The 15708-nt window shown below is 36.8% G+C and overlaps 1 protein-coding gene across 2 annotated transcripts in view; it reads right to left on the reverse strand.

The window, feature by feature from the left end:
• Window positions 1-15708, reverse strand: part of VWA8 (von Willebrand factor A domain containing 8) — a 395340-nt gene that overhangs the window by 377505 nt on the left and 2127 nt on the right. For both annotated transcript variants that reach the window (XM_050766153.1, XM_050766152.1), the window contains exon 2: window positions 8935-9012. Coding sequence is in view for 1 of the 2 variants with exons in the window: in XM_050766152.1 (XP_050622109.1) it covers window positions 8935-9012 (78 nt within the window). In the remaining variant the exon portion in view is untranslated. The remainder of the gene's footprint in view (window positions 1-8934; window positions 9013-15708) is intronic.

The following is a 15708-nucleotide window of genomic DNA, read 5'->3' on the forward strand; positions in this document are numbered from 1 at the left end:
GGATGAATGAAAACTAAGTATGTAAACAAGAAAATGTGGTGATTTTTGGAGGTTTTTTGGTGACTTGCTCTCAGTCAGCCACTGTATTGCCCCTCAGTCATTTGCAAAATACTAAAATATATTTAAAGTCTATGCTTTTAAAGTGTGTATTATTCCTAGGATCTATTAAAACCTTAAAACTAATACAGATAATCTTGTGAATTCTCTCACTTAAGAAGATTCCCAATATAATTAAGCATTTGTGACTATGACAAGCACTTCAGCTGACCCCAGATATAATACGGCACCTTAGAAGCTAAAAGAAGGAACAGCAAACGCTATCCTCTGTTGAATGCTATCAGACAATGACAATGCCTTACGTCTAGGTGAGACTGAAAATGCCAACATTCTTGCTACACTGCAAACACAGTACATTTGATCTCTGAAGGAAACTGAAGCTTATTTGAAATCCTACAGCCATTTGTAATCATGCAAACAACCTGAGGGCAAAGTAAAAATCAAATTTAGATGAAATGTATACAGAATTCATTTATTAAGAACAAGACTAAATGAACACTAAAATATTTTTAGCGTATCTCTTAAGCACAATCATAGCAGCCCTTAGTAATCCCCATACTCAACAGTGTCACAGGCATGGAATAATGGAAAACGAAAAGGAACAAGAATCAGGAGACTGGAAGAATGATTGTGTAGACAACCACATTTATTGAGCATTAAGCACCAGGTGGTATCCTACACATTTCACATATGCTATTTGATTTAATCATTATAATATATCCGTGAAGTTGAAACAATCACCCCTATATAGTCAAGGAGGCTCAGAGCTGTGAAATAACCTGCAGAAATTGGCATTGCTAGAAAGCAGTACAGCCAAAATTTTAAACATAATTTCCACCCCAGGAATCATTTTCCTACAGAACTCAAATTACATAAAAGTTTTCCTATTGTCAAGATTGGATATTATCCCTTGCCTCTCAAGTTTACTGTAAAACATTAGCTACACTCATAATAAGAGAAGACCCAGAAAGCAGGAAAAGTGCCCTTTTTCCCCAATTATAATGTGCCCATGGCATGTAAGGTATTATACATCTACTGTGTTCATTTTTCTCCAGACAAGTATAACAACTTATTAAAGGATTTATGTCATTAGTCTTACCTCTGGAAAAGAAAACCTACTAAAAATAATACACTTAGGCATAACCATTAAATAATGAATATTAAAAGTAAATATTCCCAACTCCCACTTCTAGTTAGGATGAAATGAGTTGCAAGAGAATTTTATTTCCAAACTAACCAACAGAATAAACCAGCTAATCTATAAAAATCACAGTTTCCTAAAACTCATCATACAGCTAAGAAAACAAAGCCTACATGAACTAAATTCTAGAAAAGACTGAGCCTTTTCAAGGAAAGAATAGACCCTCAGCTAACTTTCACCCCTGGTAGAATGGCAGGAGGAAAAACAATCTGCCATAGATGTGTCAGAAGAAACAAACTGAACTTTCAGCAAACTTATAATGGCCACACATAGGCAGACATAATGTACTGAGAAGTCCCAGTCACAGAGAAAACATGCATCCACCCACCTACTCTTTCCCAACAGTCCTTACAAGTGCACAGGGATGTACACTACAGACCAAATACAGGGAAAGACCTGAGACATATTCTTCCTGAAGCATGCTGGACCTTTCCCTAGTGCAAGGCAACAGCCCACTAAAAGGCCAGTTGTAGGAGAGAAGAGGTGACAGAGATTCCTCCTAGGCACTCCAGGTCTTTATCCAGTGCAAGACAGCAGTTCCTTAAGGATGGTACTGGGGCCAGATAGCTGAGATAAATCCCTCAGAGGCACTCTCAGCCTTCAAGAAGTGGCCTCTGGAGGCTGAGGGCAGTACAAGAAGACAAGAGACAGCTGAGTTGCAACAAGCAGAATACAAGACTGAATAGCAAAGAGAATTCCCCAACATTCCAAAAATCTGGCAGCTACACAGCAGAGATTTTCACAAACCTCTTTGGCCCCAGGTTTGCCATAGTTTGTGAAGCTGGCATTAGAAGAGGAACTAAAATAAAAATAAAGAAATATTAAAGCTTGGAAAGCAATGAAATAACAAATGGACAAGCAACAGTAAAAAAAATCAATAGTCAAAAGCTGTTTCCTTGAAAAGTTATTAGCATTGATAAACCCGTAGTAAGACTAATTAAAAAGAAAAGGAAAAAACACAAATACAAATTTCCAGTATCAGGAACAAAATAGAGAATTATCACTATAGATTCTACAGATATCACTAATCACTACAGATTCTCAGATATTTAACTAATAAAGGCTGTATTACGAAAAAATGGTGCCAATGAATTTAGAAGCAGAGAGGTAATAGACCTATCCTTTTAAAATAAAGCAGAACTATAAAATTCTTAGGAAAAAACACAGAATGTCTTTACAATCTTGGTGTAGGCCAAGATTTCTGACACAATGAGCAGTAACTTTAAAAAACAAATAATCAATAAATTGTGTGTAATCAAACTTTCTGCCAACCAAAAGATATCAATGAGAAAATGACTAAGCAAATAGATTGAGAAAAAGTATTCATAATACTTATACATGACAAAGTACTTGGATCCAAAATATATAAAAAAACTTTGCAATTCAATAATAAAATTTTTAAAAATTGAGGGTTTTTTTTAGTGGGCAAATGACTTTAACAGATACTTAAAAGTAGATATATAAATGGCCAATAAGCTCAGAAAAATATCTTGAACATCATTGTTCATCAGAAAAATGCAAAGTTAAACCACAGTGAGGCTGGGTGCAGTGGCTCATGCCCATAATCCCAGCACTTGGGGAGGCCAAGGCAGGTGGATCACCTGAGGTAAGGAGTTCAAGACCATCCTGGGCCAACAGGGTAAAATCCTGTCTCTATTAAAAAAAAAATACAAAAATTAGCTGAGCAATGTGGCATGAGCCTGTAATCACAGCTACTCGGGAGGCTGAGCTAGGAGAATAACTTGAACCTGGGAGGCAGAGGCTGCAGTGAGTCGAGATTACACCACTGCACTCCAGCCTGTGCGACAGGGCAAGACTCTGTATCAATAATAATAATAAATAAACCACAGTGAAAAGACAGGCATTATTGGAATAGAGTAAGGACCTCTGAAAGTTTATTCCTTCTTAAAAAACCAATAATAATGGCATAAATTGTCAAACTCAACTTCTTCTGAACTCCAGAAATCAAAAAGTTTTCAACAATCTCATATGCATTTATCTAAGAAAAGGGGTTAATTTGCCCTGACTCCATCCCCATGACCCCAGCTCTGTGATTATCTTCGTTTTTCTTTTCTTTTTTCTTTTTTTGAGACAGGGTCTCACTCTGTTGCTCAGGCAGAAGGCTTGTAGTGGCACAATCATGGCTCACTGCAGCCTTAACCACAATAAAAAACAATATTTTATTTTTATTTTTTGTAGAAACAGGGTCTTAGTGTCTCACTATGTTGCCCAAGGTGGTCTCGAACTCCTGGCCTCAAGCGATCATCCCACCTTAGCCTCCCAAAGTGCTAGGATTACAGACGTGAGACCAATTGTTTTACAACCAACTGCCCACAATCATGGTGAAACCAGCAGCCTGGAAGTCACTGAAGTGAACAGAACTATTCAGAAGCTCCTCAAAAGTCTCATCCCCAGAAAATTATCCCTACTTGACCTGTCTGGCAGCTCCCTGAAATGATCCATTTTTAGAATTTGTCTTTATTTGATGTACTCAGAGCTACTGTATGCAAACAGCACTAACCTTGGGCATTTGTCAAAAAAAAAATCAACAACTGTTTAACATCACAGCTGCCTGAGGTAGCAAAAACATTTGGAGCTAACAAGAGGACAACCAAAAAACTTCAAAAACAAAAACAAAAACTGAAAATGAGATGTTCATAGAAGGCTTTGAAAAGCTTCAGTGTATGCCTAGGAATCTGGAAGGCCATGCATATATTCAGGAAAATCCTGAGAAGGACCTAATCTCTCACCTTCAGCTAACCTTGAGTGTCCACACAAGCAGAAAGAAAAGGTTGAGACACAATTGTAAGCTACCTATGGAGCACTAAAACCATGCCCAACTTGCACACACAGACTCTCAGCAAAAGCCAAAAGACTTACTGATTCAACGCATTAAAGAAATCTCTGTCCAAACATTAGCTGACCACTAAGCTAACAAGACAGGACAAAGAATACAGACTTTAAGGAAATAGAGTAGGAACATCACTAAACAAAAAGCAGCATCACAAGGAGCAACCACAAAGCCTGGGAAGGAGAGATTATACTATTTAAAATGTCTACTTTCAATAAGACAAAATTATAAGAAATAAAGAAATAGGAGAGTATGGCTCATACGTACAAAAAAAAGGAGTCAATAAAAACTATCTCAGAGTATGCCAGACATTTGACTAAGTAGAAAAACACTTTAAATCAACTATCATAAATACATTCAAAGAATTAAAAGAAATCATGTCTAAAGAAGTAAAGTATGACAACAATGTCTCATGAAACAGAGTACCAATAAAGAGAAATTATAAAACAAGATCCATATAAAAATTCTGAACTTGAAAACTCTGATAAAATTAACCAGAGGGGCTCAACAACAGATGTGAGGAGGCAGAGGAAAGAATCAGCAAACTTGAAGATTAGTCAATTGAGATAATCCAATCTAAGGAACAGAAAGAAGAAATTACAAAGAAAAATGAACTGATTCTCACAGACTTGTAGGGCACCATCAAATCTATCAAATATAATGGGAGTCCTACAAGGAGAGAGAGAAAAGGGAATAAAAAAAAATAATGAAAAATAATAGCCAAAATCTTGCCAACTTTGATGAAAAACATTAATTTGCACATCCCATGCAAGAAGCTCAACAAACTCAAAACAGGGTAAATTCAAAGAAATCTATCCTTAGATACACCCACAGTCAAACTATCAAAAAGCTGAAGAGAGAATCTTGATAGCAGAGAAAAACTGATTCATCATATAAAAAGGATCCTTGCTAAGATTGATAACTGACTGCTTTTCAAAAACTAGGAAGTCCACAAACAGTAAGAAGACATATTCAAAGTGCTGAAAAAAAAAAAAACTGTCGACCGAGAATTCTATTTCCAATAAAATCATCCTTCAAAATACACAGGAGAAATGAAGACATTTCCAAATTGAAAAAAAAAAAAAGTGATAATTCACCATTAGCAGACCTGCCATATAGAAGATACTTACTAAAGGGAATCTTTCCTGTAAGCTGAAATGAAAGCACACTAGACAGTAACTCAAATCCACATGAAGAAATAAAGATTATCAGTAAAGGGAACTACATAGAAAAAACAATAATGACAATGTAAGCATATTTTTGTTTCTAACTCTTTTCTTCTGCCTGATTTTAAAAACTTCATAAAGCAATAATTATAAAACTGTGCTGATAAACTTTTAATGTATAAAGATATAATTTGTATGACAATAATAACACAAAGGAGGTAGAAGGGAACAGAGCTACATTGGAGTAGTTTATATACTATTGAAACTAAGTTACCATTAATCTAAACAAGATTGTTTTAGGTTAAAGTGTTAATTACAATCCCCAGGATGACCACTAATAAAATAATTCAAAAAACAAAAAACAAAAAACCAGTGGGCCAGAGTGTAAAGGACAGATTGCAGAGACATTTAGAGGGTAAAGTCAATGGAACCTTGGGTTAGATTAAAGTGAGATATTCTCCCTAGACACACCTGTGTACTTCCTAGTAAAATCCAGTTTTAGCAAAAGAACGCCATTAAAACCATTTATCCAGATCCCGCCCATCCTCATAATCTAATCACCCTTGATATCTGATCAGAGTCCTCATCTTCCACCATCCCCCAGGTGATGTCTGATCACCCCAGCCTGTCATCAGCAAGAATTCTGTTAGGTTGGCTTAGCCAGAATCTCCCTTAACCCTGACATTTCCTCTTAATAATTTTCTGTCCACCAACTCCCACACCATTCCTTGGCTATAAATTACCACTTGCCCATGCTGCATTGGGAGTTGAGCCTGATCTCTCTCCCCCACTCCAAGACTCATAGTGACAGTCCTGAATAAAGTCTTCCTTACCCAGCTTTAACACATATCATTGATTTATTTTTTCTTTAACAGAGCACATAGTCTAGTGGAAGAATCTGAAGAGTAAACAAAAAGTTATTCTATATCATGACCAATGACTGGAACAAAGAATAGGATAGGAGAGTGGCATGAGATGAGGCTAAGACTAGATCAAGAAATTAATAGCTAAGGATGGACCTTTGTTCCCAAAATACTAAAAACTCATTTAAAGAATTTTGAGAAAAGAAGTGACATGATTTTGGGCAAATAATCATTGTAAGTCATTAGGGAAATGCAAATCAGAACCACAATGAGATGTCACTTCACATGTCTGATGATGGCTGTAATAAAAAAGACAAACAATAACAAGCATTAGTGAGGATGTGGAAAAACTAGAATTCTCACACATTGCTAGTTAGAATGTAACATGATGTAGGTGATTTGAAAACCATATTTGTGGTCAGGCGCAGTGGCTCACGCCAGTAAACCCAGCACTTTGGGAGGCTGAGGTGGGCGGATCACCTGAGAACAGGAGTTTGAGACCAGCCTGATCAACGTGGTAAAACCCCATCTCTACCAAAAAATACAAAAATTGCTGGGTGTGGTAGCCTGCACCTATGGTCCCAGCTACTGGAGAGGTTAAGGACCTGGAGGTTGAACCTGGGAGGGGGAGGTTGCAGTGAGCCGACATTGCACCACTGCACCCCAGCCTGGGCCACAGAGTGAGACCCTGTCTCAAAAAAAAAAAATCACTTTGGCAATTCCTTGAAATGTTAAACATAGAGTTACCATGTGACCTAGCAATTTCTCTTCTAGGTAAAACCCAAGAAAGTTGAAAATGTGTCCATATAAAAACTTGTATGTGGATGCTTGGAGTGGCATTATTCACAATAGTCCCAAAGTGGAAACAATCTAAATGTCCATTGACTGAGGCAGCGATGAGCAAAATGTGAAATATCCACACAATGGAATATAATTTAGCCATAAAAAGCAATGAACTACAGCATCAATAAACCTTGAAAACATTATGCTAAGATAAGCAAGATACAATGGCTATATATTATATGATCCCATTTATATAAAATGTCCAAAATAGACAAATCTATAGAAACAGAAAGTATATTAGTAATTGCTAAAGGCTGGGAGGGTGGCGGGGGAGAGAGAAGAAAGAAAATGGGAAATGACTATTAATGAGTATAAAGTGTCTTCATGGAGCGATGAAAATGTTAGATAATAAATAGTATGGTTGCACAACTCTGAATAAACTAAAATTACTGAATTGTACAATATAGAAAGGTGAATGTTATGGTATATGAATTATATCTCAACAAAGCTGTTATAAACCAAAAACCATGATGAGTTACTTTTTCACACCTAGTAGACTAAGATTAAAAAGACTGTCGACAAGGATGTAGAACATCACTGTCGGTCAAAGGTAAAATGGTACAACTGCTTTGGAGAATTCTTCGGCAGTGTGTTAAAAAGTTTAAACAGGCATCTATAGTATGACATATCAATTCAACTCCTAGTTTTCTTACTCAAAGAGTTATACCTGATGTAAATGACGAGTTGATGGGTACTGACGAGTAGATGGGTGCAGCACACCAACATGGCACAAGTATACATATGTAACAAACCTGCACATTGTGCACATGTACCCTAGAACTTAAAGTATAATTTTAAAAAAAAACTGATAACTACGAGAATTGTATAGGAATGTTCACAGCAGGCTTAAAATGAAAGCCATCCAAATGTCTATCAATAGGAGAATGGATAAACAAACTGTGGTATCTTTACACAATGGAACATTATTCAGGAATTAAAAACAAACTGATAGGTACAGCAACATAGATGAATCTCAAATTAATGCTCTTCATGAGAAAAAAAATACATACACACATATAACCATACCATGTGATTCTATTTATATATAGCTAAAGAATAAGCAAAACTAATCTACCATCATTAAAAAAAATTTTTTTTAATTAAAAAAAAAAGAACAGTGATTTCTAGGGCAGGGTAAAGGGGTAGGAACACAAGAGAACATTTGGGATGATTAATGTAATATTGGTGGTTATACAGGTTTATAAAATCATCAAAACCAACCAAAATAAATACTTAAGATCTGTGCATCTGTTCACAATAGCAAAGACTTGGAATCAACCCAAATGCCCATCAATGATAGACTGGATAAAGAAAATGTGGCACACATACATCATGGAATACTATGCAGCCATAAAAAATGATGAGTTCATGTCCTTTGCAGGGACATGGATGAACGGAGAAACCACCATTCTCAGAAAACTAACCCAGGAACAGGAAACCAAACACCGCATGTTCTCACTCATAATTGGGAGTTGAACAATGAGAATGCATGGACACAGGGAGGGGAACATCACACACTGGAGCCTGTCAGGGAGTGGCAATCTAGGGGAGGAATAGCATTAGGAGAAATACCTAATGTAGATGACAGATTGATGCGTACAGCAAACCACCATGGCACGTGTATACCTATGTAACAAACCTGCACGTACTGCATATGTATCCCAGAGCTTAAAGTATAATTAAAAAAAAAAAAAAAAAAAGTTCTGTGCATTATACGTAAATCTTATTCCAGGTAAAAAAGAAACAGTAGGATATGAGAAAAGTAAATGTTTCTACTGTTTTAAATACTCCAGAACAAAAATCAGTTAAAAGAAGATTGGCATAATATTGATAAATGTTTGCATGATAAAAACATTAGGTTTATACTATTCTCTCTAGCTTTATGCAACTCTGACAATTCCCATAATGAAAAGTTAAAAGTTATTCATTCACATATTAATAAATATTTCTTACTGTAGTTCTGTGGCACAAGTTCTGGATTCTTAGGAATTTTCAATTTGTAGGATACATCTCCAATATTAACTGTATCACCTAAAAAGAGAATTTAAAAACAGAATAATTATAAGAGACAAATGAGAAAACCATAGACTATGCTACAATGCTTGTCCTGACCTACAGGGAGGGATGTTACAGAAATGTACTACACAGCTGTCAATATGTCAAGCGCTTTGCTCTAAAACTTCTATTCAAAGTATATATGCATAAAGGAGAAGTGAGGCATCAGTGAAATTCACATTTTAAATGCTATGTTAGCAAACAAACAAACAAAAATCATGATAAAATACATCAACAAGCTTTATTTTATGAATAGCAACATTAATTAATATAAGCAAAAACAATACAGAAGAATGCATTTTTAAAGATCATTCAAAGCATCCATAGAGTAAAATACATTTTTTTTTTTTTATTGAGACGGAGTCTCGCTCTGTCGCCCAGGCTGCGGTGCAGTAGCGCAATCTCAGCTCACTACAAGCTCCGCCTCCCGGGTTCACACCATTCTCCCGCCTCAGCCCCCCAAGTAGCTGGGATTATAGGCACCCGCCACCATACCTGGCTAATTTTTTGTATTTTTAGTAGAGACAGGGTTTCATCATGTTAGCCAGGATGGTCTCGATCTCCTGATCTCGTGATCTGCCCGCCACGGCCTCCCAAAGTGCTGGGATTACAGGCATGAGCCACCGCACCTGGCCTTTTTTTTTTTTTTTTTTTTTTAAGACGGACTCTCATTCTGCCGCCCAGGCTGGAGTGCAGTGATGTGATCTTGGCTCACTGCAACTTCTGCCTACTGGGTTCAAGTGATTCTCCTGCCTCAGCCTCCCAAGTAGCTGGGATTACAGGTGTGTGCTACCACACCCGGCTAATTTTTGTATTTTTAGTAGAGATGAGGTTTCCCCATGTTGGCCAGGCTGGTCTCAAACTCCTGACCTCAAGTGATCCGCCCACCTCGGCCTCCCAGAGTGCCAGGATTACAGGCGTGAGCTTCCACGCCCAGCCCTTAGAGTGTTATCTTTAACACACATCCTGAACCTTTTTATATATATTCGGACACCCTTATTTTCACTACATACAATTTCAAATTATCCAGCAACATATCCTTAAACTTCAATATTTCTAAGTGCATAAAAGGAATAAAGCTCCAATGGCATAAATGCCAAGAACTGGCCAGGTAGTGGATCACAATGGAAATTGGACTCATTGGGAAACAGGGTGGTGATCAATGAGTCACATCTGCTACAGACAAAGGGGAAAAGTTATGACATTCATATGGACCAGGCATCTGCCATCCCTGCCGTAAACACTGATGTTCTTGGCCATCTTCTGTTACCACCCTATACTTTCATCAGTCATTTAATCCACACCAATGTCCCAACTCTGACCTCTATACAACCTTTTTTTTCCAGTTAAGGGTACTCTTCAAACACCATATACAACTAACTCTTTAATGTCTATTTTGGCTCAGATCTCTCTCCTGAGTTTCATACCTGCCAGTAGCCTACTGGACACTTTACCTAGATATTCCAGAGACAACTCAACAAACATACAGAAACAGAATTCTATGTTGCCCGTTGTGTGCGCCCAACCACCTCTAACCAGATCCACCTCTTGTATTCCTATCTTGGTGACTAACACTTTATCTCCTCAGCCTAGAAGGCCTTCCACATCTCTCTCACACCACTTGCCCTCTACACAACTGCTCCTGAAATATCTTCATCTCCCCATTGAACCTTCCCGAACTTTTCCTCTAGCACAAATTGATCACTCCATTCGTCTTTCTGCTAGCACAGGCTCTGACTTATGCTTTTGTAATGGAAATACAAATTCAAGGAGATAACAGACATTTTCTAACAATTAAAGAAGAGCTTTTTATCTACTTCCAAAATAGAGATAGGATATTCTATTTCCACTAAATACTGAGTATTTAGTACACTCAGAATTTGTACTAAATTGCTAGAATATTCTGTTTCCGCTTAAAAGATACACTCAGAATTTATAATATTTTTTCTTTTAAATGCCAATATTTACAACACGCTGGAAATGTCATCCTTTGCAACTATTTAAACTTACCAGGAAAACTTTAGCTATCAACCTAAAAATGTTCAAAGGGATACATATTTTTAAAAACCTCCTAACAGATAAATAAGAAAAAGTTTTGAAGACTACTGTTTAGTCTATAAGACTCTTTTTTCTTGGTACAAGGCCTAAGTTTTAATCATCATTTTATCTGCAATACCTGAAACCTAACAGATATTCAATGAATGTTTGATAAATGAATAATTATAATTTTAAATTAAATATTTTCTTAAGTATTGTTTTTAAGCTCTAATGATTTTCTCTTTTGAGAACATCCCACCTACTAATGTGCTTATAAGTTAAGCCATTTGTAATGATTTATTTAAGTGAGATAGTTTAAATACTCTCTAAAGGGGAATAAGAATACTCATAAGACAACAGGTAACATAATTTAGGCAAAAGAAGCTAATGTATGCCTTTCTTCAAGTAAACTGTGGGTTTACTTGAGCTAGACTCAAATACTATTGAAGTGCCTATAGTGCCTGAACCTTGTTGGATTTCTGATTGGTTCAGTTCATAGGGGCTGTTAAGAAGTACACTTCAGTCTTTATTATTCTCCTGAGAATCTTCATAATGGCCCTTCTGGTGCACCATATCCTCTCAAGTCTTAAATGTTTGTATGCAGCCATTCATTGAGCATTCAATGGTCTCACTTTGACCAGAACAGCAAGAACAGAAAGAATTATTCAACTGATGTGACATCATGGCTTGTAAATTCCATAGTGAGACCAAGTAAGTCCATTAAGTTGGTGACAAAGAGTAGCAACAATGCCCAAAGTTTTGGTTAATCTCTCAAAATTAAGAAGCTAACCAAAAGGGGCAAATTGTTAAATTAAACCAAATTTGGTGGAAGGATGCCTCCGTACTTGCAGTCCTTATGTAATGAATTGCAACATAACTTTGTATGTAAATTAACTGAAACCAGAATTTAGGAGTATACTTTGGTAACAAATAGATGAGTCTTAGCCAATCTGAGCGGCTGAGCTTTGGTCAACCACAGGCTGCCAACTGATGAGACCGTGTTCAAGTAAGGCAAACACTGAGTTATAGCCAAGTAAGCTGTTTCTGTACCTTACTTCCATTTTCTGTCCATAAACGCTGCCTGCTCTCTGAGCTCATTCTGGTTCTGAGGACTGCCCAATTCACAAATTGTTCTGTGCTTAAATTTTGTTAAGTTTAGTGAGTCTAAAGTTTCTAACCGTAGCTTTGACAAAGAAGTTGGTTTCATGAGGGTTTTTCAACAGTGGCACTATGAACATTTTAGGCTGGATAATTTTTTGTTGTGAGGGGCTGTCCTGTGTGTCATGGACTGTTTAGCAGCATCACTGGCCTCTATCCACTAGATGCCAGTAGCACCCCTCCCTCCTGGTTCTGACAACCAAAAAGAAACATCTCCAGACACTGCCAAATGTCCCCGATGGGGGGAAATCACCTTGGGTTGAGAACTGGGTGTCATCATTTTTATATATACTAAACTTAGACCCAAGAGAAAACTAAATATATCAGCAATTCCCATACTAGTCTATGGGCCCCTAATGTGGATCTGCCTAATGATTTATAAGCTTACCATTGTTCTGAGCCTTTCTGTTAAATTCTTGAATATACAATGGGGTCAGAATATCCTCAGGGTCAAAATAACCTGCTGCAGGTTCAAAGTAGTTAATAATTTCCCCAAGGTTCAATACCTGATAAATACAAAGCTTAGACCAAAACCATAGTATAGTTCTTTCCTCTTTACACTGTATCTCTCAGTTGAAGCCACAGTTCTATATTTTCCCTCCTCAAAGTTGTTACTATCTAATCCTATTGTAGCCCAAGGATATAATGTTAAAATAACAAAAATTCATGTAGATGGATGTTTATTGCATTGTTTATATATTTTAGACAATGTGAATGTCCAAGAATGAGACATTAATAAAATAAATTATATGGACAAACATATAAACTTAGTAACTATTTTAAACAATCATGTACAATATTTATTACCATGTTAATATGTTCACAATAATGGATGTAATAATTATAAAGGATACATGATCCCATTTCTTTAAAAAAAATGTATCTGTATAAATATACATATCATCCAGGCACAGTGGCTCACATCTGTAATCCCAGCACTTCGGGAGGCAAAGGTAGGCAGATCACTTGAGGTCAGGAGTTGGAGACCAGCCTGGCCAACATGGTGAAACCCCATCTCTACCAAATATACAAAAATTAGCTGGGGTGGTTCATATGGTTTGCCTGTGTCCCCACCCAAATCTGATCTTGAATTGTAGCTCCCATAATCCCTGTGTCATGGGAGGGACCCAGTGGGAGGTAATTGAATCATGGGGGCAGGCTTTTCCTGTGCTGTCCTCGTGGTAATGAATAAGTCTCACAAGGTCTGATGGTTTTATAAAGAGGAGTTGCCGTACACAAGCTCTCTTGCTTGCCGCTATGTAAGACATGACTTTTCTCCTCCTTCGCCTTCCACCATAATTGTGAGGCCTCCCCAGCCATGTGAAACCATGTGAGCCCATGAAACCTTTTTTTCTTCATAAATTACCCAGTCTCTGGCATGTCCTTATAGCAGTATGAGAAGAGACTAATACAGTGGTGCACACCTGTAGTCCCAGTTACTTGGGAGGATGAGGCAGGAGAATCACTCAAACCCAGGAGGTGGAGGTTGTAGTGAACCAAGACCGCACCACTGCACTCCAGCCTGGGTGACAGAGCAAGACTCCAGCTCAAAAATAAATAAATAATTATACATATATATGTAATCTGATAGGATTAATGCTAAAAAGTTGATAATTATAAATTTGGGTGGGAGGATTATGTTTTAGGGAATTTGTATTTATCACTCTTCTACAATAAACATAGATGGCTGTGTAAAAGTATTTTAGAGTATTTCTATAAACAAATTTACTTCATATACAAGAGTCATAAAGAAAAAACTGTGAATCCCTTTAGTAATGGTGTTAAAGGAGAGCACCAAAATGTCATGATATATTTATACAGTTATGTTTCTGGGTTTGTCATTTGATCTATAGTATATTTGAATGCATTTAACATCAGAGTCCCACTGAAACAACTTGCTTGGCTCCATCTGTAAAAACACTACAATAATCTTTATTGAAAACTCTCTGCAGTAGATATCCTTGTTAACCTTGTTAACCTCTTTGCTCTTAAAAACCAAGAGACAGTAATTTTAATGGAAGTATAAAGAGATATAAAGAATTTACAATTATAGATACTTATACTATCTGACAGCAAAGGATAAAAAGCAGTGGGTTTGGGTTCAGTTTATTTGTTTGTTTTGTTTTTAATATAAGTGACCTATTTTCTGTCTGCTTATCAGGCTTAACAAAGGTCCTCTCTTGAGAGCAAACAAGGCAATTCCAGCCTCTCCAGCTCCTTCTCTGTATGAACTTTCACATAATAAGCCACTGAATGCTTATTAGGTACAAAGTGTGGGCAGGCACCAAAGGAATACATAGAAAAATAAAACAAATACTCCAGGAGAAATAACACCAGTATATAACTTAAATCTATTATTTATGAACTTTATTTTTTTTTTCGAACTATTAGGAAACAATGTCAATTACACAGAGAGGAGATAATCAGTTACTGGTCACATGTACGAATGCAGCTGAGAGCATCTTCCCAACATAAGATGTAATCCATTATGGCCTATTGCTATTTGTAGTTTTACACTTGTCTGTGTATGATCTCTGATTCAAAATGGGACACTCCCATCTTGATGGCCTTACTCTCAGGCCTCAGAGTAGTCGAAAGTGTGCCGTCCATTTACCTGGCTAACAATTGCTCTTACTCGAGTCCAGATCTCTGGTGGGTTCCCAACTTCATTCAGCCACAGTACTCACACCTTCAAAATATACTTCTTGTGGTCTGATCCTGCCAGAGTGAATGACTGCTTTAAAGAAGATAATATGTTTTCTGTAATATGTCCATGACTCTCACATTTGAAGCAAAGCCTATACTTTGATTTGCTGGCTATAACAAAATTTGAGAACATTTACAACTAATCTACCAATACGTATATAATACAGACTTTAAAAACTCACACTCATATGTGTTTCTAATGTTTTTACAATCAACGTGTATTATCCATGTACAAAGAACAATTGTTTTTAAAAAGTTCAGGTCAATTCAGTCTGCTAAATCTGCCTACCCAGATAGTCTGGACAGTCCTGAATCTAAAAAAAACTTGGTTTCATGTCTTCTAGAGAAAGGTAAGGAAACAGAATAATTCTCAAATAGCTAAAACTGTACATACTGAGAATAAAAAAGCTAACTTTTATTGAGCATTAATATGTGCTACAGATTATATTAATTAATAAATCCCACAACAACCATAATAGATATATTCTTCTTATCCTTTTACAGTTAAGAAAACTGGGACACAAAGTTAAGTAATCTACCCTCAACGACCCATGGTTAGATAGTGCATAAGTGGATTCCAACCCAGACTGCTTAACTCCAAAACCCAACCTATAGTTTATGCTACACTTCCACCTTTGACCTCTGCCTTCTAGGGCAAAGGAGCAAAAAACAAAGAACACACAAAAAAGTTAAAAAGCAAATGAATAAACAGCCTAGAAGTGAGAGTAATTGAGAAAAAGCAAAAAAAAAAAAAAGCAAAATTTGAAATTG

This window comes from Macaca thibetana, chromosome 17 (genome assembly GCF_024542745.1).
Source record: "Macaca thibetana thibetana isolate TM-01 chromosome 17, ASM2454274v1, whole genome shotgun sequence".
NCBI classification, from domain to species: domain Eukaryota; kingdom Metazoa; phylum Chordata; class Mammalia; order Primates; family Cercopithecidae; genus Macaca; species Macaca thibetana.